This window comes from Pipistrellus kuhlii, unplaced genomic scaffold (assembly GCF_014108245.1).
Source record: "Pipistrellus kuhlii isolate mPipKuh1 unplaced genomic scaffold, mPipKuh1.p scaffold_m20_p_107, whole genome shotgun sequence".
NCBI lineage: Eukaryota > Metazoa > Chordata > Mammalia > Chiroptera > Vespertilionidae > Pipistrellus > Pipistrellus kuhlii.
In genome coordinates this window covers 200,393-227,167 of record NW_023425413.1, presented here as the reverse complement: position 1 = coordinate 227,167, position 26,775 = coordinate 200,393, and the positions used below count along the sequence as shown (strand labels likewise).

The following is a 26,775-nucleotide window of genomic DNA, read 5'->3' as shown; positions in this document are numbered from 1 at the left end:
AGACGGGGGCGGCCGGGGGGGGGGGCCTGCAAGGCCCCGAAGCCCCCTCTGGGCAGCCAGTCCACCGCCCCCAGCTGCCCCCCAGCACCGCTCGGGGCCTCTGCAGGCCCAGCAGCGCCTCCCCAGTGGTGTGTGGGGGGGAGTGGGGGGAGCAGGTGTCACACACACTCAGTCCCCGCTGACAGCCCTCCCACGGGGTTTGGGGCCTGGGGGAGCTGGGGGGCTGGGACCTGGGGGGCTGGGAGCTGGGGGAGCTGGGGGCTGGGGGTGGATGGATGAGGGCTGGGGGAGCTGGGGGGCTGGGGGCTGGGAGGCTGGGGGCTGGGGGAGCTGGGGGGCTGGGGGCTGGGAGGCTGGGGGCTGGGGGAGCTGGGGGGCTGGGGGGCTGGGGGCTGGGGTTAGATGGATGAGGGCTGGGGGACTGGGGGCTGGGAGGCTGGGGGCTGGGGGAGCTGGGGGAGCTGGGGGGCTGGGGGCTGGGGTTAGATGGATGAGGGCTGGGGGGTTGGGGGGGCTGAGAGGCTGGGGGGCTGGTCAGTCGGTGTCCGTGGGAAGCGAGGCCGGGGCGGGCACTGGCTGGTCTGTTGAGCCGCGGAACGGCCTCCGGAGCCAGCGTAGTCCCTTCGCCCCGAGCGGTGGGCGCCGTGTTGGCAGCTGTGCCTGGTCCGAGGCGAGGAGACCCACGTCCATCATCAGCCTCAAGGCCTGGCGGGCGGTGCAGTGCGCCGAGCGGCCGCCAGGGGGCGAGCGGCGCCGGAACCCGGCTGTGGGGAGGAGCGGAGCCGGAGGGCCTGGCTGGTGGGGAATGCCCCTGCCCCTGCCCCCCTGCCCCTGCCCGCTGCCCGTGCCCCCTGCCCCTGCCCCCTGTCCGCTGCCCCTGCCCCCTGCCCCCTGCCCCTGCCCCCTGCCCCTGCCCCTGCCCCCTGCCCGCTGCCCCTGCCCCTGCCCCCTGCCCCTGCCCCTGCCCCCTGCCCCTGCCCCCTGCCCCTGCCCCCTGCCCCTGCCCCTGCCCCTGTCCCCTGCCCCTGCCCGCTGCCCCTGCCCCTGCCCCTGCCCCCCTGCCCCTGCCCGCTGCCCCTGCCCCTGCCCCCTGCCCCCTGCCCCTGCCCCCTGCCCCTGCCCCTGCCCCCTGCCCACTGCCCACTGCCCCTGCCCCCTGCCCCTGCCCCTGCCCCCTGCCCCTGCCCCCTGCCCCTGCCCCTGCCCCCTGCCCCTGACCGCTGCCCCTGCCCCTGTCCCCTGCCCCTGCCCGCTGCCCCTGCCCCTGCCCCTGCCCCCTTCCCCTGCCCGCTGCCCCTGCCCCTGCCCCCTGCCCCTTCCCCTGCCCCCTGCCCCTGACCGCTGCCCCTGCCCCCTGACCCTGCACCTTGCACCCTGCCCCTGCCCTCTGTCTCTGCCCCTGCCCCCTGCCCCTGCCCTCTGTCTCTGCCCCTGCACCCTGCCCCTGCACCCTGCACCCTGCCCCTGCCCTCTGTCTCTGCCCCTGCCCCCTGCCCCTGCACTCTGTCTCTGCCCCTGCACTCTGTCTCTGCCCCTGCACCCTCTCCCCTGCCCTCCGGGGACCGAGTGGGGGCGCTGACGCCCTCCCTGCTGGCTGGGCGGTGGGGGAACCTGTCTCTGCCCAGAGGGACCAGAGACTCCTCTGCGGGCGGCTGGAGGGTCTGAACCACGGAGTTTCCAGGGGCCGAGTCACCCCTGTCTGCGGGGGGGCGGGACCTGAGGCAGCCCGGGCCCCGGAGCTCACTCCGCCGGCAGGGCACCCGCAGGGCACCCGCAGGGCACCCCGGGGAGGGCACCCCGGGGAGGGCACTCTGCCCGGCAGGGCACCCCCACAGGGCACCCCGGGGAGGGCACCCCCACAGGGCACCCCGGGGAGGGCACCCCGGGGAGGGCACCCCGGGGAGGGCACCCCCACAGGGCACCCCCACAGGGCACCCCCACAGGGCACCCCGGGGAGGGCACCCCGCAGGGCACCCCGCAGGGCACCCCGGGGAGGGCACTCCGGGGAGGGCACCCCCGCAGGGCACCCCCGCAGGGCACTCCGCAGGGCACTCCGGGGAGGGCACCCCGCAGGGCACCCCCACAGGGCACTCCGGGGAGGGCACCCCGCAGGGCACCCCGCAGGGCACCCCCACAGGGCACGGCCGCTCCAGCCCGGGGACCGCTCCCAGGCACCAAGGAGGAGCGGGTCCCGGCCCCTCTCCCAGCCGCTGCCTGACCCCGAAAGGAGCCCCCGCGGGTAATGGAGGGGTGTGGGTGGGGACGGGATGGGAGTGGGGAGGCAGGGGCGAAGACAGATGTCTGTTCTCGGAAAAGGTCGCCCCACGAAGCAGACCCGCTTCTGGGAATGACATCGAAACCACACAGTGAGGAGAGACAGCTCAGCCAGAGAGGAGGCGCCGAGGAGGGGAGAGGGAGAGGGGGAGGGGGGAAGGGGGAGGGCGGAGGGGGGAGGGGGAGGGGGGAGGGGACAGGGGAGAGGGGAGAGGGGAGAGGGGGGAGGGGGGAGGGGAGAGGGGAGAGGGAAGCGGGGGGGGGGGGGAGGGGAGAGGGGAGAGGGAGGCGGGGGGAGGGGGGAGGGGACAGGGGAGAGGGTACAGGGGAGAGGGAACAGGGGACAGGGGGGAGGGGGGAGGGGACAGGGGAGAGGGGACAGGGAGAGGGGACAGGGGACAGGGGACAGGGGAGAGGGGACAGGGGACAGGGGAGAGGGGAGAGGGGAGAGGGGAGAGGCGAGAGGGGAGAGGGGACAGGGGAGAGGGGACAGGAGAGAGGGGAGAGGGGACAAGGGAGAAGGGAGAGGGGAGAGGGGAGAGGGGAGAGGGAGAAGGAGGTGGCCGGCCTGCGGAGAGGGCTGTGCCGGGACCTGTGAGGGGCACTCGGAGCTCAGCTGTGAAGAAGGAAATCACCTTCCAAGCTGTCACAGCGCACAGAGGGGGTGGATGGGGACAGCTGGGGGCTTCCCGGCTGAGCCAAACCACAACCATCAAGGGCGCCTGCACGTCCCAGACGGCGGGAAGCGTTACATCACCGAGAGGCTGACGGGCGCCGCCAACGGCACCGGGGAGCCCCGACAGGACGGGGCCTCCACCACCCACCACGGGGACCCAGCCCTTCACTCAGGAGAACCGAAAGCCGGAGCCGGTGTGGCTGCGGCTAGATCGTCGGCCTGCGGACTGAAAGGTCCTGGGTTCCATTCCAGGCAAGAGTGTGTACCTTGATTGCCGGCACATCCCCAGTGAGGGGTGTTCAGGAGGCAGCTGATCAATGCTTCTGACTCTCTATCCCTCTCCCTTCCTCTCTGTGAAAAATCAATAAAACATATTTTAAAAAATTTTTAATAAAAGAGAGAGAATGGAAAACGGGCACCTTATGTCGCGCGGGAGCCAGGAGGCGCCTGGTGGTCCCGGGAGCTCTCGAGGCGTCCTCACCATGAACAGGCCGCCGCTGTGTCACCCGTTCCTGTGACATTCTGGAGAAGGCAGCACCGGAGCGGACGCAGACCCGGGGCCCAGCGGCTGGGGTGGGGTGGAGGAGGCCGAGGCCAGCAGAGGGGGCTGGGCGTTCGCGTGTGCTGCTGCACTGCTGCACACACCGCAGTCTGCCTTCGCCACGGCGCAGGGCGGCCACTGCACACCCCTTTTCGCTGCATGTGCATGAAACGCAAAAATAACCGGCTCCCAGGAAGAAGCGAGAGCCACGTCGTGTTTCTGGAAACGGACGGCACTGACCATGTAGGAACCAGGCTCTTCCAGGAGAGAGGAGACGCTTGACCTGCTGGTCCTGTGACTAGAAGGTCAACGGAAGCAATATTGATTTATCTTTTTAAAAAATATATCTTATTGACTTTTTACAGAGAGGAAGGGAGAGGGAGAGAGAGCTAGAAACATCGCTGAGAGAGAGACACCGATCTGCTGCCTCCTGCACACCCCCTACTGGGGATGTGCCTGCAACCGAGGTGCATGCCCTTGACCGGAATCGAACCTGGGACCCTTCAGTCTGCAGGCCGACGCTCTACCCACTGAGACACACCGGTGAGGGCCGGAAGCGATATTTAAAGCCCCACCACCGGGAGACCCAAGATGTCGGCGTAGGTGACTGTCAGCACTCGGCGTCTCCCACAACCACATCGAAATTACAACCAAAATACGGACAACCTCGTCCAGAACCGCCTGGAGCCGGCCGGATGGGTCCTGCCTGTGGGAGGAAGAAGAAAGCACTGAGGCTGGGGGGTGGGCAGAGCCCTGAGACGGGCTGACCTAGCACCACGTTGTAATCAGAGGGGTGTCTCGGCTGCGGAGGCTCCTGTGAGAGGCCGGGGGTCCCAGCCCCACACCAGCCCCGGCCCAGGGTGGCGGAGCTGGGAAGGGGAGCCCCCCCAAACCAGCAGGGAGAGTGGCCGAGTGGCCCGGAGGCTGCGGGGGACCCAGGCAGTTCCTCTTAAAGGGCCAGCACAAGCTTACAGCCCCACTTCCTCTGAGCTCCAGTGTGGGGGAACCAGGGACCCACGGGAGGAACTGGATCATCTGGCATCGGGCGGGCACTCGGGCGGCTTTCCCCGATGGAGGTGCTGGCGGGGGTCATTGTTCCTGTGCTGGGACCGCCCCATGTCCGCCCGGAGCTGGCCGGCAGCCATATCTGAGTTTCTATCAGCCCGAGAGGGTTCCCTGAGACCCCAACCCAACCAACCTGCAGCCCACCAAGCTGTGCCTCCGCCTCCCCTCCGGCTCTGACCTCACCCCCACACCTGGTGGAACAGCCGATGGCCTGCCAGCCCGGGAGACAGCTGCGAAGTCCTGGCCCCTCCCCTCCTGAGAGCTGTGAGGAGTGAGGTGTGAGGTGTGTGAGGTGTGAGGTGTGAGGTGTGAACTGTGAGGAGTGAGGTGTGAGGTGTGTGAGGTGTGAGGTGTGAGGTGTGAACTGTGAGGAGTGAGGTGTGAGATGTGTGAGGTGTGAGGTGTGAGGTGTGTGAGGTGTGAGGTGTGAGGTGTGAGGTGTGAACTGTGAGGTGTGTGAGGTGTGTGAGGTGTGAGGTGAGAGGTGTGAACTGTGAGGTGTGAGGTGTGTGAGGTGTGAGGTGTGAGGTGTGTGAGGTGTGAGGTGTGAGGTGTGAACTGTGAGGAGTGAGGTGTGTGAGGTGTGAGGTGTGAGGTTTGAGGTGTGTGAGGTGTGAGGTGTATGAGGTGTGAGGCGAGAGGTGTGAACTGTGAGGTGTGAGGTGTGAACTGTGAGGAGTGAGGTGTGAGGTGTGTGAAGAGTGAGGTGTGAGGTGTGAGGTGTGAGGTTGAGGTGTGAGGTTTGAGGAGTGAGGTGTGTGAGGTGTGAGGTGTGAGGTGTGAGGTGTGAGGTGTGTGAGGTGTGAGGTGTGAGGTGTGTGAGGTGTGAGGTGTGTGAGGTGTGAGGTGTGAGGTGTGTGAGATGTGAGGTGTGTGAGGTGTGTGAGGTGTGAGGTGTGAGGTGTGTGAGGTGTGAGGTGTGTGAGGTGTGAGGTGTGAGGTGTGTGAGATGTGAGGTGTGTGAGGTGTGTGAGGTGTGAGGTGTGAGGTGTGAGGTGTGAGGTGTGTGAGGTGTGAGGTGTGAGGTGTGTGAGGTGTGAGGTGTGTGAGGTGTGAGGTGTGAGGTGTGTGAGATGTGAGGTGTGTGAGGTGTGTGAGGTTGAGGTGTGAGGTTTGAGGAGTGAGGTGTGTGAGGTGTGAGGTTTAAGGTGTGTGAGGTGTGAGGTGTGAGGTGTGAGGTGTGAGGTGTGTGAGGTGTGAGGTGTGAGGTGTGTGAGGTGTGAGGTGTGAGGTGTGAGGTGTGTGAGGTGTGAGGTGTGTGAGGTGTGAGGTGTGTGAGGTGTGAGGTGTGTGAGGTGTGAGGTGTGTGAGGTGTGAGGTGTGAGATGTGTGAGGTGTGTGAGGTGTGAGGTGTGAGGTGTGAGAGGTGTGAGGTGTGTGAGGTGTGAGGTGTGAGGTGTGAGGTGTGTGAGGTGTGAGGTGTGAGATGTGTGAGGTGTGAGGTGTGTGAGGTGTGAGGTGTAAGGTGTGAGATGTGTGAGGTGTGAGGTGTGAGAGGTGTGAGAGGTGTGAGGTGTGTGAGGTGTGAGGTGTGAGGTGTGAGGTGTGAAGTGTGAGGTGTGAGGTGTGAGGTGTGAGGTGTGTGAGGTGTGAGGTGTGAGGTGTGAGGTGTGTGAGGTGTGAGGTGTGAGGTGTGAGGTGTGAAGTGTGAGGTGTGAGGTGTGAGGTGTGAGGTGTGTGAGGTGGGAGGTGGGAGGTGTGAGGTGTGTGAGTGTGGGTGTGAGGTGTGAGGTGTGGGGAGTTGTGAGGTGTGAGGTGTGTGAGGTGTGAGGTGTGAGGTGTGAGGTGTGTGAGGTGTGAGGAGTGAGGAGTGAGGTGTGTGAGGTGTGAGGCTTGAGGTGTGAGGTGTGAGGTGTGTGAGGTGTGAGGTGTGAGGTGTGAGGTGTGAGGTGTGTGAGGTGTGAGGTGTGAGGTGTGTGAGGTGTGAGGTGTGAGGTGTGAGGTGTGTGAGGTGTGAGGTGTGAGGTGTGTGAGGTGTGAGGTGTGAGGTGTGTGAGGTGTGTGAGGTGTGAGGAGTGAGGAGTGAGGTGTGTGAGGTGTGAGGCTTGAGGTGTGAGGTGTGAGGTGTGTGAGGTGTGAGGTGTGTGAAGTGTGAGGTGTGAGATGTGAAGAGTGAGGTGTGAGGTGTGAGGTGTGTGAGATGTGAGGTGTGAGGTGTGTGAAGTGTGAGGTGTGAGGTGTGAGGTGTGAAGTGTGAGGTGTGAGGTGTGTGAGGTGTGAGGTGTGAAGAGTGAGGTGTGAGGTGTGAGGTGTGAGGTGTGAGGTGTGTGAGGTGTGAGGTGTGAGGTGTGAGGTGTGTGAGGTGTGAGGTGTGAGGTGTGTGAGGTGTGAGGTGTGAGGTGTGTGAAGAGTGAGGTGTGTGAAGTGTGAGGTGTGAGGTGTGTGGTGTGTGAGGTGTGAGGTGTGTGAGGTGTGAGGTGTGTGAGGTGTGAGGTGTGAGGTGTGTGGTGTGTGAGGTGTGAGGTGTGAGGTGTGAACTGTGAGGTGTGAGGTGTGAACTGTGAGGTGTGAGGTGTGAGGTGTGTGAGGTGTGAGGTGTGAAGTGTGAGGTGTGAGGTGTGAGGTGTGTGAGGTGTGAGGTGTGAAGAGTGAGGTGTGAGGTGTGAGGTGTGAGGTGTGAGGTGTGTGAGGTGTGAGGTGTATGAGGTGTGAGGCGAGAGGTGTGAACTGTGAGGTGTGAGGTGTGAGGTGTGAGGTGTGAGGTGTGAGGTGTGAGGTGTGAGGTGTGAGGTGTGAGGTGTGAAGTGTGAGGTGTGAGGTGTGAGGTGTGAGGTGTGAGGTGTGAGGTGTGAGGTGTGAGGTGTGCGGTGTGAGGTGTGAGGTGTGTGTGCGCGGTCGGCCAGCTAGAGGTGTTTTCCACGCCTCCTCGGGGCTCCCTTTGGGGACGGTGTCACGGGGCCGAGGGGGTCCCCCACCAGGCAGTTCCCTTTCTTGCTGGTTCTGCTTTCCAAGGAGCCGCCGCGGGGGAGGGGCCTGCCCGCGGGGGAGTGGGGCTCCCCAGGCAGGGGGACGGGAGGGGCACCTGTGTCCCTGGCCCCCTCCTCCCACAGGACCCTAGCAGCTCCTAGAGGGGGCCTGCCACAAGGCCGGGGCCCCCTGCGCCGTGGGGACGGTGACCTTCGGGGCCCACAAGTCTCCGCGGTGGGGGCGGGGCTGTCCTGTGCATTATGGGAAGTTTAGCACTTTCCCCACCAAGGTCTCCAGAAAGGCACCTGGCCCTCTCTCCCCCTGGGGACGGAGCACCTGGTTGGGGACCACTGGGCGGGGCTGCAGGGGGTCCTCCAGAGGGGAGAGGAATCTAGGGGAGAATCTGCATTCATCCATCTGCTGACCTCTGACCTGTGAGAACTGCGGTCGGTCTGCTGAGGGCGGCCAGGACGGGAGGGTCTGGGGCGTCTGACAGGGAGGTCACGCCCGACGTCCTTCCTTCCTGACCTGGGACGCCGCTGTGAGGGCTGGAGCTCAGGGCCTCCGTGGACACGAGGGGCCCTGTTTCCCGGGCGGGAGTGCCGGGCCGGCTGGGGGGGGCAGGGCAGGGGGCAGAGCCCGTGTGCTCAGCCAGGTGACCTGGGGCTTGGGGTGTGGCCGCCCAGCTGGTGAACTAGGACACCGACCGCTTTGTGAAACCACGACGCCTGGTCACAGGCAGGATGCTCCCCCAGAGGGACGGGGTGCTCCCCCAGAGGGACGGGGTGCTCCCCCAGAGGGACGGGGTGCTCCCCCCAGAGAGATGGGGTGCTCCCCCAGAGGGACGGGGTGCTCCCCCAGAGAGATGGGGTGCTCCCCCAGAGGGACGGGGTGCTCCCCCAGAGGGACGGGGTGCTCCCCCAGAGGGATGGGGTGCTCCCCCCAGAGGGACAGGGTGCTCCCCCAGAGGGATGGTGTGCTCCCCCCAGAGGGATGGGGTGCTCCCCCCAGAGGGATGGGGTGCTCCCCCCAGAGGGACGGGCGCAGGAGGGTGTAAGCCACCAGCTCTCAGTGACGCTTGTCAAAGCCCTTTCCTCCCCCATCCCCCTCCCCCTGGCTCTCCCCTGCCCACCCCGCTCCCCCGTCTCATCAGAAAGCCCCTTCCCTGCCTGCCAGGCCCGGGAAACCCCTGGGAGCCCCCTACCCCACCCCCCGGGCCCTGACCGGGCATCACCGAGGCCGGGACTGGAAGAGCTGACAATGGCCCCTGGCCGACCGCTCGGCCTACAGGACAGACTGACACGGATGGACTGACAGGGACAGACTGACACGGACAGACTGATAGGGACAGACTGACAGGGACACACTGACAGGGACAGACTGGCACGGACAGACTGTCACGGACGGACTGACACGGACAGACTGACACTGACGGACTGACAGGGACAGACTGGCACGGACACACTGACAGGGACACACTGACACAGACAGACTGGCATGGACGGACTGACAGGGACACACTGACAGGGACGCAGGCTCGCACCACGCACAATGTCACAGCCCTCTGAGGAGGTGAGGTGCAAAGCGTGTCTCACGTCGGACAGGGTGACCCTCGGTCACGTGTGTGGTGGACTGACACGCGGTGAAGATGTGAGAATGCGGGATCCGCACCTCAAGGCCACCCTGCAGTACCCACTGTCGCCAGCGGGTGGCAGCAGTCCAGAACCCACCAGGGCGGATGGACAAACAGGTGGCCCTGGTTGCTGGGAGCCTAGTCGTCAGGGGCCTGGTCGTCGGGGCCTGGTTGTTGGGGGCCTGGTGGCCGGGGCCTGGTTGTCGGGGGCCTGGTCATTGGGGGCCTGGTCGCTGGGGCCTGGTCGCTGGGGGACCTGGTTGTCGGGGACCCGGTTGCCGGGTCCAGTCGCCGGGTCTGGTCGCCGGGGTCTGGTCGCCGGGGCCTGGTCATCGGGACCTGGTTGCCGGGAGCCTGGTGGTTGGGGACTGGTTGTCGGGGACCCGGTTGCCGGGTCCGGTCGCTGGGTCTGGTCGCCGGGGCCTGGTCGCTGGGGCCTGGTCGCCGGGGGACCTGGTTGTCGGGGACCCGGTTGCCGGGTCCGGTCGCCAGGTCTGGTCACCGGGGCCTGGTCATCGGGGCCTGGTCGCCGGGGCCTGGTCGCCGGGGGACCCGGTTGCCGGGTCCGGTCGCCGGGGGCCTGGTCGTCGGGGCCTGGTTGTTGGGGGCCTGGTGGCCGGGGCCTGGTTGTCGGGGGCCTGGTCATTGGGGGCCTGGTCATTGGGGGCCTGGTCGCGGGGCCTGGTCGCCGGGGGACCCGGTTGCCGGGTCCGGTCGCTGGGTCCGGTCACCGGGCCTGGTCGTCGGGGCCTGGTCGTCGGGGCCTGCGTGCGGGCTGGTCTGGGGAACTCGGAGGTGCTTCCCGCCCCCCGCCCTGTGTTGTCAGAGGGGAAGTGGGCTGGGCCGCTTCCTGTTCTTGCCGGCTCAGTGTCAGGCTCAGAGACAGACAGTGGCGGGCACAGTGGCGGGCACGGGTCCCGCCAGAGAGCCCGCGCCCCTCGGTCAGCCCCTGCGTCTGAGCGGGAGTTTCAGACGGCGGCTGGTCCCGAACCAGCCGGGCCGGTGAGTCCGCACCGGGGAGGGGCGGCAGGGGCGGCAGGGGCGTCTGACAGCCGAGGGGGTGCTGGGGGGTCAGAGCCTGAGGCCTCACCAGGGAGCCCGGGTGTCAGTGCCCCCCGCCCCCCGTTATGTGGGCAGAGGGTTTGGGGTGCCAGAACCTCACCCAGACTGTCTCCTGCTGGTCCCTCCCAGGCTCAGGAGCTTCCGGGGTGCCCAGCTGGCGCTGACATGTGGGGTGGGCTGGGGGGCTGGCGGGAATGAAGAGCCGCTCCCGAGTCCAGGGCTGCGGGCCCAGAGCTGGAGGCGGGAAGGGGGAGATGGGTGCGAGCACAGATCTGGGGCTCGGCCTCACTGGTGCTGAGGGACATGCAAGCGTGTGTTGAAGGGTGTGTTAGACCCGATGAAAACCGGGGACGGGAGGTGAGCCCCACGGGGTGGGGGGCAAGGCGGGTCCGCTCACTGGCCGGGAGGTGAGCTGGGACTGGGGAGCCGTGTGGAGGGGAGAGGCCGGACCGCCCACCCAGGCGTCGGGACGAGGGGACGGGGGGACGCGGGGACGGGGGATGGGGGGACGGGGAGACGTGGGGACGAGGGGACATGGGGACAAGGGGATGCGGGGACGGGGGATGGGGAACGGGGGGACGAGGGGACGGGGGATGGGGGGACATGGGGATGAGGGATGCGGGGACGGGGGATGGGGGGACGGGGGGACGAGGGGACAGGGGATGGGGGGACGGGGGGGATGGGGAGATAGGGGGACATGGGGACGAGGGGATGCGAGGACGGGGGATGGGGGGACATGGGGAGGAGGGGATGCGGGGAAGGGGGATGGGGGATGGGGAGATGAGGGGACATGGGGACGAGGGGACTCGGGGACCCGGGGACGCTGGGATGGGGGGACTGGGGGACGGGGGAACATGGGGACGAGGGGACGAGGACGGTGGGGACAGCATGCTGTGCCAGAGGCTCCCAGTTGGTGTGTTTGTCTGTGTGAGACGTTCATGGTAAAAGCACGTGTGTGGACCGACAGGGCCGTGCTGGAGGCACAGGCACGGTGGCGGCGGGTGAGGCCTCACGGACCTCGTGGGAAAGGGGGTTTGGTGTGACTGCGCCTGCGCCTGGCCCTGGGCAGCGCCGTGGGCGTGGGGGACGCGGGCTCCGCCTGCTGGCCTGTCCCCCACATCGCGTCCAGGGGAGAGGGCAGCCCGGCAGGGAGGGGGCGGCCCGGCAGGGAGGGGGGAGGCCGGGCAGGGAGGGGGGAGGCCCGGCAGGGAGGGGGAGGCCCGGCAGAGAGGGGGGAGGCCCGGCAGGGAGGGGGGAGGCCCGGCAGGGAGGGGGGAGGCCCGGCAGGGAGGGGGGAGGCAGGGCAGGGAGGGGGGAGGCCCGGCAGGGAGGGGGGAGGCCCTGTGGGGAGGGGGGAGGCCAGGCAGGGAGGGGGAGGCCGGGCAGGGAGGGGGAGGCCGGGCAGGGAGGGGGGAGGCCCGGCAGGGAGGGGGAGGCCCGGCAGGGAGGGGGGGAGGCCCTGCGGGGCGGGGGCGGCCCGGCGGGGAGCGGGGAGGCCTGGCAGGGAGGGGAGGCCCTGCAGGGAAGGGGGAGGCCGGCAGGGATGGGGGAGGCCGGCAATGAGGGGGGGAGGCCCGGCAGGGAGGGGGAGGCCCGGCAGGGAGGGCGCTGTGCCCGTGGGCCGCCTGCTCCTCACCGGCCACTGGCCGGACGGCCACAGGCACCGGGCGGGGACGCCGGGAGGACACGGGCTGCCCCCTGGCTGCTGCGGGCTCCCGGCCGCCAGCGCAGGAGCAGCCGGGGCCACTGGGGCTGGGCCGCCCGGCTCCGGCTTGCTCCCCTGGGGGCATGGACTGGAGGGGGCAGGAAGCAGAGGGCGACAGTGGAACGGGGTCAGGGGCAGGAAGCCCTGGGAGGGGGCCACGTGTCCCACGTGAGACAAGCTCTGTGGGTGTCCGCCAGGGAGTGGGCGGCCAGGGTGGGGCGGGGCCTGGGCCCTGCGTCTGGTGTCCAGGGGCCTGGGTCCCCTCTCAGGCTGCGCGGCCCGGCTGCTCCTCCCGGGGGTTCCTTTCTGCCCCCCCACGCGTCCAGCCTGGCTGTCAGGCCTGAGGGCAGGGCTGTGGCCGCGGTCTGGGCATCAGCGCCCGCTCTGCCCAGGACCCGCCCGCCACGGCCTGCCCTCAGGGCGGCGCTGGGAGAGAGGGAGGGGAGGGCTGGGGAAGGGCCCCCACCTCCTCAGAGGGCCGAGCATGGCAGGTGGGCCTCGCCAGGCGCCCAGGGGACCCAGGCCCCGGCCTGCAGCCGTCTGACCTGAGACCCGGGGGCGAGGGCAGGGTGAGAGAGGCCTGTGCCCTCCAGACCCTGTGACCCCCAGGATCTGTGACCCCCAGGCCCTGTGACCCCCAGAGCCTGTGACCCCCAGAGCCTGTGACCCCCAGACCCTGTGACCTCCCGGCCCTGTGACCCCCCGGCCCTGTGACCCCCAGACCCTGTGACCCCCAGACCCTGTGACCCCCAGACCCTGTGACCTCCCCGCCCTGTGACCCCCCAGGCCCTGTGACCTCCCAGCCCTGTGACCCCCCAGGCCCTGTGACCCCCAGGCCCTGTGACCCCCAGGATCTGTGACCCCCAGGCCCTGTGTCCTCCAGGCCCTGTGACCTCCTGACCCTGTGACCCCCAGACCCTGTGACCTCCCGGCCCTGTGACCCCCCAGGCCCTGTGACCCCCAGGCCCTGTGACCCCCAGGCCCTGTGACCCCCAGGCCCTGTGACCCCCAGGATCTGTGACCCCCAGGCCCTGTGACCCCCAGGATCTGTGACCCCCAGGATCTGTGACCCCCAGGCCCTGTGACCTCCAGGCCCTGTGACCCCCAGGCCCTGTGACCTCCAGGCCCTGTGACCTCCCGGCCCTGTGACCTCCCGGCCCTGTGACCTCCTGACCCTGTGACCTCCCGGCCCCTGTGGGATGTCAGTCATTTGGCGAAGGGGTTTCTGGATTTCTTTGCCTCGGCCCTCTCCTTGCGTGCATTCGGTCTGACCCAGCATGCTGGTGAGGGGGCGTCTGGTTTCAGGTCAACACAGGCTTCCTGTGGTTTCCAGCAGTGGAACTGCCTTCGGGGGCGGGGCCTGGAGGCCCATCGGGCGTGTGGGAGCACTCGGGGCTGCCCTGGGCAGGGCATCGGGCTCAGAGCCAGGGCTCAGCCTGCCGGCTGCCTCGTGGCTCCGTGACCCGAGGCCGGCCCCGCAGAGCGCCCCGCAGAGCGTCCCCCGGAGTGGGACGCAGCTCCGGCTCAGGCTCATCCACACCCTCTGAGGGTGGAGCCTCTCGGCGCCTGTGCTTCGGGCGGGAGCCAGGGAGGTCGGAGGGCTGCTGGGTGCTCCGGGGCCTGGGTTCCTTTCTCAGGAGCATGCTGGGGTGTTCTTTCAGGCGACAGGTGCTGTGCATCTTGGGAAACGGTGGCCACACTGTGCGGTTCCGGTGCCATCGGCTCAGGGGAAGGGGGCCTTCCTCACGCTCCCTCGGAGCCGGGAGGCGAAGGGACTGCACTGGAGCTTCTCATCATCTTACTTGTGGGGCTGCGCTTGTTTCTCCTGGGAATTACCTGCTCGTTGGCTCTGACACTTGCTGTTGATTTGTAGGAGCTCTTTATATATGAAGGACACACTGTAGAGTCCGCAGGATAAGTGCAGGACGTGACTCATCATAACGGCTCACTCACCAAGGCCTCATGCCTTCGCTTGCGATTTAACCCGATTTCCTTAAAGCGATTTCAACCTGCTTGTTCTCCAGCTCATGGTGAACCCTGAGTGAGCTTCGGAGCAAGACCCACAGGATGTGATGTGCCTGGGGTGCTGCTGAAGAGCCACCCAGACCCTGGACCTGGCCAGCATGCCAGGTGAGAGCCCCCACGCCTCCTCTGCCTTGAACCCGTGGCAGGGGCCCCGGGAGGGCTCCGCGGGCACTTCTCGCAGACGGCGGACTCCGGCCGGGAAAGGAGCGGGGCTCTGTGGTTGCAGCGTCGTCCGTGCACTAGGAGCTTGCAGGTTCCATTCCCATCCCGTCTGGAGGCAGTCCGTCCACATTTCTCTCTCACGTCCATGTGCCTCTCTCTCCCCCTTCCTCCTATTCTCAGCGAAGGATGAAAAGCAGCCTGCAGCCCGGCTGCTTTGATTTCAGATAAGAAGGGAAAGAGAGAGAGAGAAACGTCAAAGATGAGAGAGAATCATGGACCGGCTGCCTCCTGCACGCCCCCCACCGGGGATCCAGTCCGTAGCCCGGGCCTGTGCCCCAACCTGGAATCGAACCCAGGACCCTTCCGTGGAAGGCCGGCCCTCCCTCCACTGACCAGGGCGGGATCTTATCGTTTCTGAGTGTCTCTGGAAGGGCCCCTCCACCACCCTCACACCGCCGTCTCCGCCCGCAGGAAACCTCACGGCTGCAGGAAACCTCACAGTCTGTGAGCCTAACCGCTGCCACGTGTCCTTCGAGGAGAGCCGCGTGCTCGCCGTGGCCGTGTACATCGCCGTGTGCGCGCTGGGGCTGCCCGCCAACTGCCTGACGGCCGGGCTGGCGCTGCGGGAGGCGTGGCGGGGCAGCGTGCTGGCCGTGTACCTGTGCGGCCTGGCGCTCTGCGAGCTGCTGTACGCGGCCACCCTGCCGCTGTGGGCGCTGTACGTGAGCAAGGGCCACTGCTGGGTCCTGGGCCCCAGGGCCTGCCAGGTCACCGCCTTCGTCTTCTTCTGCAACCTGTACCTGAGCATCCTGCTGCTCTGCGCCGTGTCCTGCGACCGCTGGGTGGCCGTGGCCTACGCGCTGGAGAGCCGCGGCCGCCGCCGTCGCCGCACCGCCGGCCTGCTCACGGCCGCCGCCTTCCTGCTGGTGGGGCTGGTCCACTACCCCGTGTTCGAGACGGACGTGAGGGGCACCTGCTTCGAGACGCTGCCCGTGGACGCCCGGGCGGCCCGCTACTACTACGCGCGCTTCGCCCTGGGCTTCGCCCTGCCGCTGGGCGTCATCGCCGGCGCCAACCACCGCGTCTCCCGGGCCGTGGGGCGCAGCGCGGGCCTGAGCGCCGCCCGGAAGGTGCGGGCGCGGCGCACGGCGCTGGCGGTGGTGGCCATCTTCCTGGCCTGCTTCGCCCCCTACCACCTGGTGCTGCTGCTCAGGGCCGCCGCCTTCTCCTACTACGGCGGCGACGAGGGCGCCCTGTGCCGCCTGGAGGCCCGCGTGGGCACCGCCTCCGTGGCCTTCCTGTGCCTCACCACGGTGAGCAGCGTGGCCGACCCCGTGCTCTACATGCTGGCCACGGCCCGCTCCCGGCAGCAACTGTCCTGGATCCGCAGGGAGTGGACGGCGTGGTCCGCGGGGAGGGAGGCCACGAGGCTCACGCGCCTGAAGGACTCGGAGGCGAGGCCGTCGCCCGTGTCGCTGGCGGGCAGCTGCCTGCTCCCCAGCCCCGCGCCGCCCCGGGGGACACGGCCGGGCGCCCTGCAGAGGCTGCGGGAGGAGTCCTGCTGAGCCCGGGGGCCCCGTCCCCAGAGCCCGCCCACCGTGTCCGTGGCGCTGCCGTGACACCTGGAAGCCGTGCCACCGATTCCTTGTTCCTGGAGCCACATGTTCCACACGCCTCTTCCCCTCGGGGCCCAGGAGCCAGGCAGCCCGGCAGCCACAGCTCGCCTGGCGGTTAGCTGGCACGTTCTGGCACCGTGGAGGTGCCGAGTCAGCATCCAGGGGAGACTTAGAACACTATGTACGTGTTCATATTCTGATGTCAGAGAGGAAGCGAGAGGGAGGGGTAGGAACATCCATGATGAGAGAGGATCATGGACCCGCTGCCTCCTGCCCGCCCTGCACTGGGGACCAAGCCTGCCACCCGGGCCTGTGCCCTGACCGGGAATCGAACCCCGAGCCACAAGGCCAGGCCGGCAAAGACTTCATTTCTAGGCTTTCTGGTGGGTGTGGCTCTGACGACCGAGAGTTCCTGCCGGCCGTGCACCGGGAGCCGGCTTAGGCGGAGCCTGGTCCCCGTGGGGCACCCAGCCCCGAGGCCCTCACAGGGTGCTGGCTGTGTGCCGAGGCCTGACGCTGCAGGCCGCCAATCCCCGGAGGAAGCCCAGGGCTCCTGGCTCCCGGCAGGGCTGGGACGGTGACCGGGTCCGAGGCTCCGAGGCCGTGGGACTCCCTTCACGCCGGGTTCCCGCACCGCTGTCTGGGGAGCAGCGGGGCCAGGACGGCTGGATCAGAGCATCCACCCCTCACAGGCGTCGGCCAAGCTCGGGCCGGAGCAAGCGGGCTCCTCGGAAACCACCTGGTGGGGTCAGACCCGGGCTGACCCCCGACAAGCCTCTCGGGGCCAAGCCACACCCACGGCTGCCTCAGTTTCCCCATCTGCCCCAGGGCCAGCCACACCTGCCTCACTAGGCCTCCGCCTCGGCTCAGCTCGCAGCACAAGGACAGACACCCAGCCGGCCGGGCCAGGCTCCTCCCTGTTTTGGGGGTCCTTTCCCAGGAGGCCGTGCGGATGCGGGCCGTGTGTGGAAGGCAGCGCTGGCTGGCTGTCTGTCCGCACGGGGAGAGGCACTGAGAAGCACATTTAGAAATAAAACGGGATGCCTGCATGTCCGTCTCAACTTCCCGTTTGAATGAAACAACGTCCTTTTCCCTTTTCGAGTAAAACTTCCCCCCGGGGCGCCCCGGAGGCCAGGCCAGGAGGGCGCCCCCCCCCTCTCAGGGGTGGGCTGGGGGAGTCCAGGTGGGGGCCGCGGCACACGGCGCTCCAAGGGGCAGAGTGTGTGGGTTCCGGGGGCTGCTCAGTCTGCACCACAGACCGCGGCTAAGGCGGCTGGTTCTCCTGAGTCGGGCAGGAAGCCAGAGGAGGTTCAGGGGGGCTGGCCACATCCCCCCAGCTCTGGGGCTGCTGTCCTCCTGGGCTCATTTCTCACGGCTCTGCTCCCCCTCCTGGCCCCTGTCCCTTCTATTATTTTATTTATATATTTTTATTGATTTCAGAGAGGAAGGGAGAGGGAGAGAGAGAGATAGAAACCTCAGTGATGAGAGAGGATCACTGCTCAGCTGCCTCTAGCACACCCCCCGCTGGGGATCGAACCCACAGCCCAGGCATGTGCCCTGACCGGGATCGAACCCTGGGCCCTCCAGTGCACAGGCCGGTGCTCTATCCACTGAGCCACACCGCCCAGGGCTATCCCTTCCGTTTATTTAAGTTAAGTTTTCTGGGGCGATTTGTAAGTTTCAAGGGTACAGTTCTCGAAGGTGTCGCCTGTGTATCCGTGGTGTGAGCTGCGCCTCACGCTTAGCCGTGACCTCACTCTCAGTGACTGTGCTGCAGCCACAGCCTTTGGCCTTTTCTGAGAGCCGCACCCCCACAATGCTCCCCGCGCCTCAGGTTCTCTGCCTGGAACATTTAAAAAATCTGTTTTTAGAGCCCTGACTGGTTCGGATCAGTGGGTAGAGCATAGGCCTGCAGACGGAGGGTCCCGGCTTCGATTCCAGTCAAGGGCACGTACCTAGGTTGCGGCCTGGATCCCCGTCCCTGGTCAGGGTGCATGCAGGAGGCAACCAACCAATGTGTCTCTCTCATCCTGGTCCTTTCTATCTCTCCATCTTCCCTCCTCTCTGAAATCAACACAAATGTATTTTTAAGAAGCTTTAAGAAATATGTTTTTCTTGATTTTAGAGAGGGAGAGGGATGGAGAAATAGCACGCCCCCTACTGGGGATCGAGCCTACAACCCACACAAGTGCCCTGAAAGGGAATCGAACTGGTGGCCGACTTCCTGGCTCCTGAGCCCAGCACTCAGCCCCTCCCCTCCCACGCCCCGCCCCGCCCCCACGCCCCGTCCCTCCGGCCCCTCCCTCTCATGCCGCCCCACCCTCTTTCTGCCCTACGCTCCGCCCCTCCCCTCCCATGCTCCACCCCCTTCCTGCCTCACGCCCCACCCCCCTGGTGCTCTTCCTCTCGCATCCCCGCCCCGCCTCCAGGAGGCCCGCGCAGGCGCAGTAGGGCCGCGCGCGGAGACCTGGGAGCCGGGGGGCGGGGCGGAGCGGCCCAACGGCCAACGCGGCCGCGCGGGAACTGCAGCGGCAGGCCCCGCCCCCGGTTTGAACCAGAGACCCCGCCCCCGATCTCAGCCAATCGGCGGGCGGGCCGGCCGCGCCTGGCGGCCCTTTGTGGGCGCTGAGCGCCCGCCCGGGCTCCGCCCCCTCGGCGCAGGCGGTGCGGACGGCGGCCGCCAGGTGAGCGGCGTCTGGGCCCCGGGTTCCGCCTTGGGGGGCGGCGGGTCCGCGGGCGCGGGAGGCTCGGGTCTGGGGAGGCGGGGAGGCGGCGCGTGGTCGCCTGGGGGCCTGGGGTGGCGGGGCGGCCGGGGGCTCCGGGTGGCGGGCGGCCTGGGATCCGAGGGCGGGGGTGGGGGTGGCCCGGCCTCCGCCGGCGGGGAAGGCTCGGGTCTGGGGAGGTGGGAGGCGGCACGTGGTCGCCTGGGGGCCTGGGGTGGCGGGGCGGCCTGGGGTTCCGAGGGTGGGGGGGTGAGGGTGGCCCGGGGCGGCGGGCGGCGGGCGGCGCCGGCGCCGGCGATGGGCGCCCGGAAGAGGGGCGCGACCTTGTGGACCTCTGCCCCCCCATTCCCGCCTCTCCAGCCCCATTTTCACCCAAAAGTAACAGCTCATGGCTGTAATCCGGCCTCTTTAGACAGAGTCACGCCGTTAGGGTTTGCTGGGCGGGTGGTGTAGGGAGACCCCCCTGGTCTCCTTCCGGGGGCCTTGGACCAGGTGGGTCAGGCTTCCCTATCACCCAGGAGACCCTCCATGAAGTTCGTGGGGACTCCCACTGACAAAGTTACAGCTCCACCCTGTGCCTTGAGGCTGCCCCTCCTTCCCCACCCATCCACCCACCCAGTCACCCTCCTACCCATCCACCCTTCCACCCACCCAGTCACCCTCCCACCCACCCACCCAGTCACCCATCCATCCTTCCTTTTATCCTTCCACCGCCGTGCCACACACCCATCGTGTGGACCACAGGGAGGCTCGGTCCCCCTCCTGACCGCAGTCCTTGCAGAGTGAGTGGTGGGACACTTGAATTTCCTCTCTGTCTCAGTGAAGCTCTGTCTGCTGGAACATGAAGCCTTACAAAGCAGCACAGCCTCCGTAGCCCCATGGGTGCCCCCTTTGTTTCTCGGTGGTGGTTGCCTCGTACCCGGATGCTAAGGACATTTTGCAATGGCTTCCCTGCTCCAGACTGCGAAGGGCCCAGCTCTCTGGTCTGGGAGGGCCGGGCCAGCGTGGGGCCTCGGGGATCTGACACGCGTGCTCTGCTCGCCTCCTGGCAGCCTCCCAGCGCCCAGGCCGGTGGAGACTGACGGGCAGGGCGGGCTGCCCTGTCCGGACCCCCTGGCAGGAGCGCTGTCTGCTGTGGCTCCTGTGCCGCCCGCAGTTAGCCTGGGATGGGCCCAGCTGTGACTCCAGTCCAGCTCCCCGGCCACCTTAGCTCCACATCTTCGAAAGCTCGTCCCCAAAACAGGGTTCCCAGGAAGAGCCCCCCGTGAGGTGTGGGGTGCCCAGCGCCTTTCCTCTGCGGGGCTGCGCTCAGAACTCCGACCGACCGACCGACCAAGGTCACTGTCCTCACAAGCAAAGGAAAACGAGGTTCATGCCTGAGCTCCTGCCTGCCCACGCAGCCCAGGTGCCAGTTTGGCCGTGTTTTATGGTTAAAGTGGAAATCAGGGTGGAGTTCGCGATGACCTTTGCAGGTTTAGCCTGGAGGAAGGCGGGGATGGTCCCTCGGCCGGGATGGAGCCTGTCTCCTCCGGTCTCCAGGCCGGGGCTCCGTGGGGCTGCCCATGAGGGTGTCGGGCTGCCGTGGTGGCCTCGCCGTGGGCCCGTCCATCGCACACGCCGCGCCCTCCTGACGGGGGTCTGACTGGGACAGACAAACACCTGGCCGGGTGCCTGGCCGGACTGGAGGTCACGGTGATGGGGCTGGTCAGAGTCGGTCCTGTCCCGCCTCCTGCGTTCCCATCAGCCTCTCTGAGGTGGGTGAGGGGCCGGGGCCCCGCTGGTGGGGCTGCCGCTCCCCGGTGAACTCGGCCTTCCGTCCTCTCCGGCCGCTGCCGGGAGCGGTGCCGGGGACCTGGGCATTGGACTAGGCACGCCAACTGCCCACCCCAGAGGAATGGCCGTGGGTGAGACCGAGCAGGGAGCCGGGCTCTGCGGGTGGACCGGCCTGGTGTCAGGACCCGGGTCCCCGGTGAGGAGGGTGACGGCTTTGCCAGGAGCTGTGCTGGGCCAGCCCACCTCCGCCCCATGGTCCCTGCGGAGCCACACCGGCGACTGTCCCAGCACCAGTGTGCGAGGAGCGTGGCCCTCCTGGCCACCTCTGGGGCTCGGCCGGGTGACACACACACACACCCCCCCGCTGCCTCTGAGCCGTCCGTGCGGCACTGCCTGCTGGGCACTGAGTGAGCAGCTGCCGAGCAGCGGTGTGGATGGAGCCCGCCTGGGCCAGGCCGGGATGGGGCCTGATGTGCGCCCTGAGCAGCTCCTCTCCCCTGGCTCGTCCGTCTCAGTCACCGGTGTGACGTCGGACGGTGGCCTGAGCGACGCCAACACTCAGTGGGCGCGCTCCGTGGGTGCTCGGTCAGCTGCCTGTCCTGTGGGCCGTGGCACACAGTCCTGTGGGCCTCCGTTTGGTTCTTGCCTCTTGTTCACCATGCGGTGGCCTCGGTTACCCATGCCCTCTGTGGGAAACGGGCTGCTGGCAGAGGCGCGTGGGCGAGAGGGCTTGTGGGCAGGAGCAGTGGGGGGCCGGGCGGGGACCTGTGCTGGAAGGTCCGGAAGGGAGGCGGTGCGGAGAGCCTGGGGGGCGTCTGCTTCCAGTGGGCAGCTTGACGGGGTGCACGGGCCTGGAACGGCCCCTCCCCAGTCCTGATGGAGGCTCTGAGGAGTCTGTGCCGGGCTGTGGGGGGTGGGGGAGTGAGAGCCCCACATTTGGACGTCTGGAGTGGTCGTGACTTTGCACCTGACACAAATGCAGGTGAACTCAACTCCACAAATAGAAAACGCGGGAGAACCCGAGGTGGGGTTCCGTCCGGGCCCGGGGTGTCCAGTGCTTTCTGACCCTCTTCCCAGCGGTCACAGGAGGCGGCCCCTCGTGCTTGTCGGCACGCCGGCCGGGAGAAGGGACTCGGTGCCCTGTGACTGCTGGGACAGTGGTCCTCTGTGGGCCCTCGGCCGGACTGGGGGCGAGGCTGTCCTCGGAGACCCGCCTTCCTGCAGCCCAGGTGCCTGCTGCGCTCTGAGGGCCAGCCAGCTCGCCTCCACCGCCCTCCCCTGTGCCCCCTCCTGAGTGGGGCGGGACCAGTTACGCAGGACCAGTCGCCGCGCAGAGGCGGGACTGTAGCTTCTTTGGAAACACTCGAGCGCCAGGGCTGCAGAGCCTCGGCCAGGCGTCCGACAGCCTGACATGACGGCCTGGTCTCGGCACGGGTGTTCGCGTGGCAGTGACACAGTGGCCGATAGCACCAGAGCACGTCTGCGCACGGCAGCTGCGCACTGCCCCCGGTCCTGGTGCTTAGCGGTGTCGCTAGCGGTACTCTTGGTTAGCGTTTTAGCTAGCAGCTTCGCCAGGCTGCGGCGGTGAGTGCTGGACTAGCTGCTGCGACAGAAAACGTGAACCCGCTATGGAGGGATTGGACTGGAATTAGGAGCTTTTGGCGCTGTGAGGGCAGGGATGGACGGAGGACAGCTGCCGGCTGTGTTGATGCGTTCGACCTGCTTGCTGCTCCAGGGGAACCTAGTCTGCTGGGGAAATAAGCTGTGACCACAGCTTTTTGTTTGTGTGGGTTTTAGGTTTTTAAATTTATTTTTAGAGAGAGAGGGAGGGAGGAGTAGCGATGTGAGAGCAAAACAAGACAGGCTACCTCCTGCCCGTCCCTTCCTGTGGTCCTGTGGACCCACCATGCAGACCTGTTCTGGCCACGCCTGCCCGACTGTCTCTGTTGGAACGTCGCCGCCGTGGGGTCTGCGCCACGTTCTTTGAGATTGGCTTTCTCACGTGGCAGCTCCCGGGGTCCCTGGCCACTCCCATTGCCGGGGAAGGGTGCGTGGTGTGGGCCCGGAGAACCCAGCCCCGCTGGGGCGAGCCTGTTCCGTGTTCAGCTCTGAGTCAGCTGCAGTGAACATTGGTGTTCATTCCCAGGTTAAATGCCCACGGCCGCCTAAGTTTCACGGTAAGTACAGGGGAGCGAGGTGGAGGGTGTTGACACTCAGGGCAGGGCTGGCGCTCCGGTGGGTCGGGGGCCTCAGCCGCTTCCTCCTTCACTGCAGACCCATCGCCGCCGCTGGGCCCCCCGCACTGCCAACAGCCTCAGGCTTGTTCTTAGAAAGGAAACCCAATAATGGGCAAACGCGGGGTCTGACCCTCACGCACATGCGGGCCGTTATCTGAAGTCCAGGCGCTGAGCTCCTTGGCCAAGCTGGGAAGAGAACAGAACGCGGTGTGGGCACCTCTTCTGGAAAGGGAGCCCTGGTGGAGGTGCCCACCACGGTGCTCGGCTTAGTGACCCCAACACGTCAGCTGAGCGAGCGCCCAGGCCCTGCAGACAGCCCTCGGGGCACCGCAGGCACCGCAGCAGCCTTTGTGTCCCTGCAGCCTGCCCTGCCGGCCGGTGGCCCAGGGCCCTGGAGAGCAGCCTGGGGGGTCAGACGGGCGGAGGCCACTCCCGAAGGTGAGGGTCCTCCGGGGACTCTGAGGGGCGGCCTGCGGGTTCTCTGCACCTCTTCGCAGGCTGTGTGCCGGCTGGGGTGGGGCCCCTCCCGGTGCCGGCGGGCGGGCGGGCGGCTGGTCAGAGGAAGGTGCGCCCTGCCTGGCGCAGCCCGGGCTTGTACTGCGGCTTCAGCCCCTCTGCTTGTGCCTCCGTTTCCAGTCCATCGCCTTTACGGTGGAGACGGCTGTGCAGGTCAGAGGCTGCGGTTCGTGCTCGCACGGAGCTCCGAGTGGCGGTGCACAGCGTGGACGCTCTGGAAGCGGCCTCTGGTCTCCGCCCTGCGCCCCGCCCGGCCCACAGGTGGGAAGGCTCGAAGGGAGCACATGTGTCAAACACAAGGCCCGCGGGCCAAATCCGTCCCGCCAGGCCTTGCATTGTGGCCCGCACCACGCTGTCATCACTGCACTCCGCTGCGTTTCCATCACAAGTGACAGTTTATGACTGCTCAGTAAACCATTCGGCCCGCGATTTAGGCTGGATTTTAGATTTTGGCCCCTTCTCTGATTGAGTTCGACACCCCTAGGCTAAGGTCTCCCGTCTCCGCAGGACACAGCATGTTCGCCCGCGGGCTGAAGAGGAAGAGCGCGGACGGCGAGGACAGCCCGCCGGCGCCGCCCTCCTACAGCCTGCAGCGCCAGTCGCTGCTGGACATGTCGCTGGTCAAGCTGCAGCTGTGCCACATGCTGGTGGAGCCCAACCTCTGCCGCTCGGTGCTCATCGCCAACACCGTGCGGCAGCTGCAGGAAGACCTGAGCCTGGACGCGGCCTGGCGGCTGCCGGCGCCCCCGGGCGCGGGGCGGGGGCCGCTGGAGCGCCTCGTCTCCACCGACATCCTGTGTCGAAGCCCCTGGGAGCAGCAGGGCGGGCACTCTGCTCCTGACTCGGGGGGCAGCCCCGCGCCAGACCTCTGCGAACTGCCGGGGGCCCCGAGTGCGCAGGCGCCGAGGAGCGCCCCCGGCTGCGCGTGGGAGGCGGACCGCCCGCGGGGCGGCTTCCAGGCGTCGCTGGACCAGATACTGGAGACCCTGGAGAGCAGGGCGCCCCGCGCGGCGGAAGGGCTGTTCGCGGACGTGGACGGGCCCTACTACGACCTGGACGCCGTGCTGACGGGCATGGTGGGCGCCAAGGCGGTCCCTGGCGACGGGTTCGAGGCCTTGGCCTCCGCGGGCGCCCCGCCCCCCGGCTCCAGCTGCAAACGGGACCTGGGCGAGCTGGACCACGTGGTGGAGATCCTGGTGGAGACCTGAGCCTGGCCCTGCCGCCCGCACTTGGCCGGCCCCGCCTGCCACGGGCAGCCGCTGTGTGCCCGCAGGACGGCCTGGCGCCCGCTGCTCGCCCTCCTCCGGCCGGGCTGGGCCGCACTCGGGGGCGGCTCCCGGAGGACCGGCCCAGCGACAGCGCCTGCGGTCCTGGGGGAAGTTTTAAAGACTGAGTTTTATACGTTTTGGGCAACATTTTGCTTAAGATATATTTTGTAAACTTTTTATTATCTCTGGACTTTCCCAGCTATTTTGTGAAAAGTATATTTTTTCTATGAACGTCCTTTGCTGCTAATAGACCGTCTGTGACCCAAGCGCCTGCAGTCGGTGTGTTTACTTCCCGAGGTCGGTTCTTTCTGACGAGGGTCCTCCCTCCCGACTCGGCTTCCCTGTAAGCTCTGTGGAGCCGCCCCACTTGCTGCCGCGGTGGGGGCCACTCCTCATGAGGCAGCCAGCCCGGTGCAGGCTCTGCAGGGTTTAATGGATGGCTGTCCTACATCCTGCATAATAAAAGGCTAATATGCAAATAGACTGAGTGAGATACGACAGGGACCGGGCACTTCAGTGCCAGTCACAGGGCGGACCTCAACGCCGGAGCTGAGCCTCCTGCCTCAGGCAGCGCTAAGGACCCTGGGGGGGGTGCTGACTGCCGGCTTAGGCTGCGGTTCGCTCCCTGCCGGCAGACGGACACTCCCCTCCCCCCGAGTGCCCCAATATCACGTGCTGGGCCTCTGGTTTGGTATAAATGTTCTTGGGGGCAAAGGTCAGATTGCTGTCTGGCCCTCGTGGGTCTTCAGACACCTTAGGGGTCTCTGGTGCCGACCTCGGCACAAAGGCCTGTGCACACGCTTGCTGTTGGCGGGCTGGGCTGTGCCTGCTGGGATCCACTGTCCAGGTCAGTGTACATCTGGGTTAAAGAGCGTGGACAAGGGGCATTGATGGCCCTCGGTCTTGAGGGAGTTGATGGTGGGGTTGGGGGCGGTGCCTGCCCCTCTTTCTTTCCAGCTCACAAGGCACTGCCCTTCCCACACAGCTCCTTCCTGTCTCGCCTGCTCTCCTTCCCTCCCTGAGGTGGACTTTCTTCTGGGCACGTGGTGATTTCATGTCCGTGCTGTCGCCAGTCTTCCGCTTCCCCGGAACCTGAGGAATACCTCGGAAGTGGAGGTGATGGCTCCTGTCACCCAGGGTCCGCCCTGGGAGGTTGGGGGAGCCGCACTCCTGGGCCCGGGAGCTCCCGTGCTGAGGGCTGCTCAGCCTGGGCCGAGGGTTCCAGCCTCAGACTCCCCCAGGCGCAGTGCCCCTGGGTCCGGGCCCCCAGGCTCGGGGCCTGCAAATCCTGCTTCCCCTCGGACAGAGAAAGGAGGGGGCGGGCGCACCCGCTGCGCATGGGCACTGCCTGGGCTCCCAGGGGTCTTGCCCGCTGTCTTCGCGAGCCTGGTGGTCAGAGACCCGTCTGCTGCCGCTGTGGGTCACCCAGAGACCCACTCATAATGGGAGTCCAGCCAGCCTCTCGCCCCGGGCCAGCCTCGCAGGAGGGAGGACGCTCCGGAGACCCGACGGCCTGGGGCCGCTGCTCGCCACTGCCTAGCCGCTGCTGCTGGCTTGCTCGGGCGTGCGTGTGGCCCGCCTGGGCCCGGGTCTGTGGAACACAGCCTGGCCTCGCAGGCGCCCGGACCGCCCGGACCGTCTGGCACAGGGGCGTGCCCTCAGACTGGGGCCTCGGGCCGGGTGGGCAGGGGTCAGCGAGGTCCGGTCCGGCCAGAGCAAGGGAGGGGCCGGGACTCCGGGGGAGGGTCCCCGGGCGGGGCGGACGGGAGGGAGCCGCAGCTGGGCAGCTGGGCGCGCTCAGGCCGGTGTCCGGCTCAGGCCCGCAATCACGCCTACGGCCCCAAGTCCGCGTGTGGCTCCCGCCCGTTGCCCAGCAACAACGCTCACCAGTCCTACTTCTGGCGACGCCACCCTGACGTCACAGCCTGGTGCAGAGGGCGTGGCAGCTCCAGGCCACGCCCCTCGGAGCCCCGCCCCTGGCGCGCCCAGACGCTGTGGGCAGGGGCTGACGTCACCCTGCGAGGCCTCGTGCCGCCCCACGCGGACTGTCCGGGCTGCGCGACGCCTTCCCGCCTTCCCGCGGGCTCCCTGCTCCCGGGCCCCTCAGCGCCTGGTCCTGCCCGGTCACCAGCGCTCCTGCTGCCGCTGCCATCGGGGCGAGGGGCGCTGGCCAGGCTTCCCTCAGCCCCACCCAGGCCCCGCAGCCACCCTTGGGAGCGAGCCTCCGGGCGCAGTCCTCAGGGCGGGACCCTCACCCGCCGGCCAGTCCACCCGCGCTCACGTCCCTCACCCGGGACTCCGAGCTCTTCCCGGGCCGTCCTGTGTGCACGAATCACCCCCTCTCCCTGGTCCTCAGCCAAGCTCCTGGGAACATTAGTTTAAAAAGTCACCAGATGAGATCATTCTCTGAACGCTGGACCGCAGCCTCCTGCTCCCGGCCCTGCTTCCCGCACAACAGCCGGCTCTGCAGTGTGTGAGCAGCCAGACTGCCCAGCCTGGACAGCACCGGTGACACCGCCCAGCCAGACTGCCCGGCCTGGACGGACACCGGTGACCCTGCAGGAGGTGACCAGGCGCCGGGCGGCCTCTTCT

General features: G+C 67.5%; 2 protein-coding genes across 7 annotated transcripts; both read left to right on the top strand.

The window, feature by feature from the left end:
- The first annotated feature begins 2,942 nt into the window (after positions 1-2,942).
- GPR132 (G protein-coupled receptor 132) lies at positions 2,943-15,838 on the top strand. The gene is made up of 2 exons (XM_045578871.1): positions 2,943-3,144; positions 14,447-15,838. Exons 1-2 carry the CDS (start codon positions 2,943-2,945, stop codon positions 15,613-15,615), a joined length of 1,371 nt encoding a protein of 456 aa, XP_045434827.1. The 3' UTR covers positions 15,616-15,838.
- Positions 15,839-18,211: 2,373 nt separating this feature from the next.
- On the top strand, positions 18,212-24,431 carry CDCA4 (cell division cycle associated 4). Of its 6 annotated transcripts, none has more exons than XM_045578852.1 (3): positions 18,336-18,350; positions 23,036-23,176; positions 23,423-24,431. In XM_045578852.1, exon 3 carries the CDS (start codon positions 23,431-23,433, stop codon positions 24,121-24,123), a length of 693 nt encoding a protein of 230 aa, XP_045434808.1. In that variant the 5' UTR covers positions 18,336-18,350; positions 23,036-23,176; positions 23,423-23,430; the 3' UTR covers positions 24,124-24,431. The 6 variants fall into 6 exon arrangements, with proteins under 6 accessions (XP_036286212.1, XP_045434808.1, XP_045434809.1 ...); XM_045578854.1 differs by lacking the exon at positions 18,336-18,350 and adding an exon at positions 22,168-22,339; XM_045578850.1 differs by lacking the exon at positions 18,336-18,350 and adding an exon at positions 22,355-22,837.
- The last annotated feature ends 2,344 nt before the right edge of the window (positions 24,432-26,775 follow it).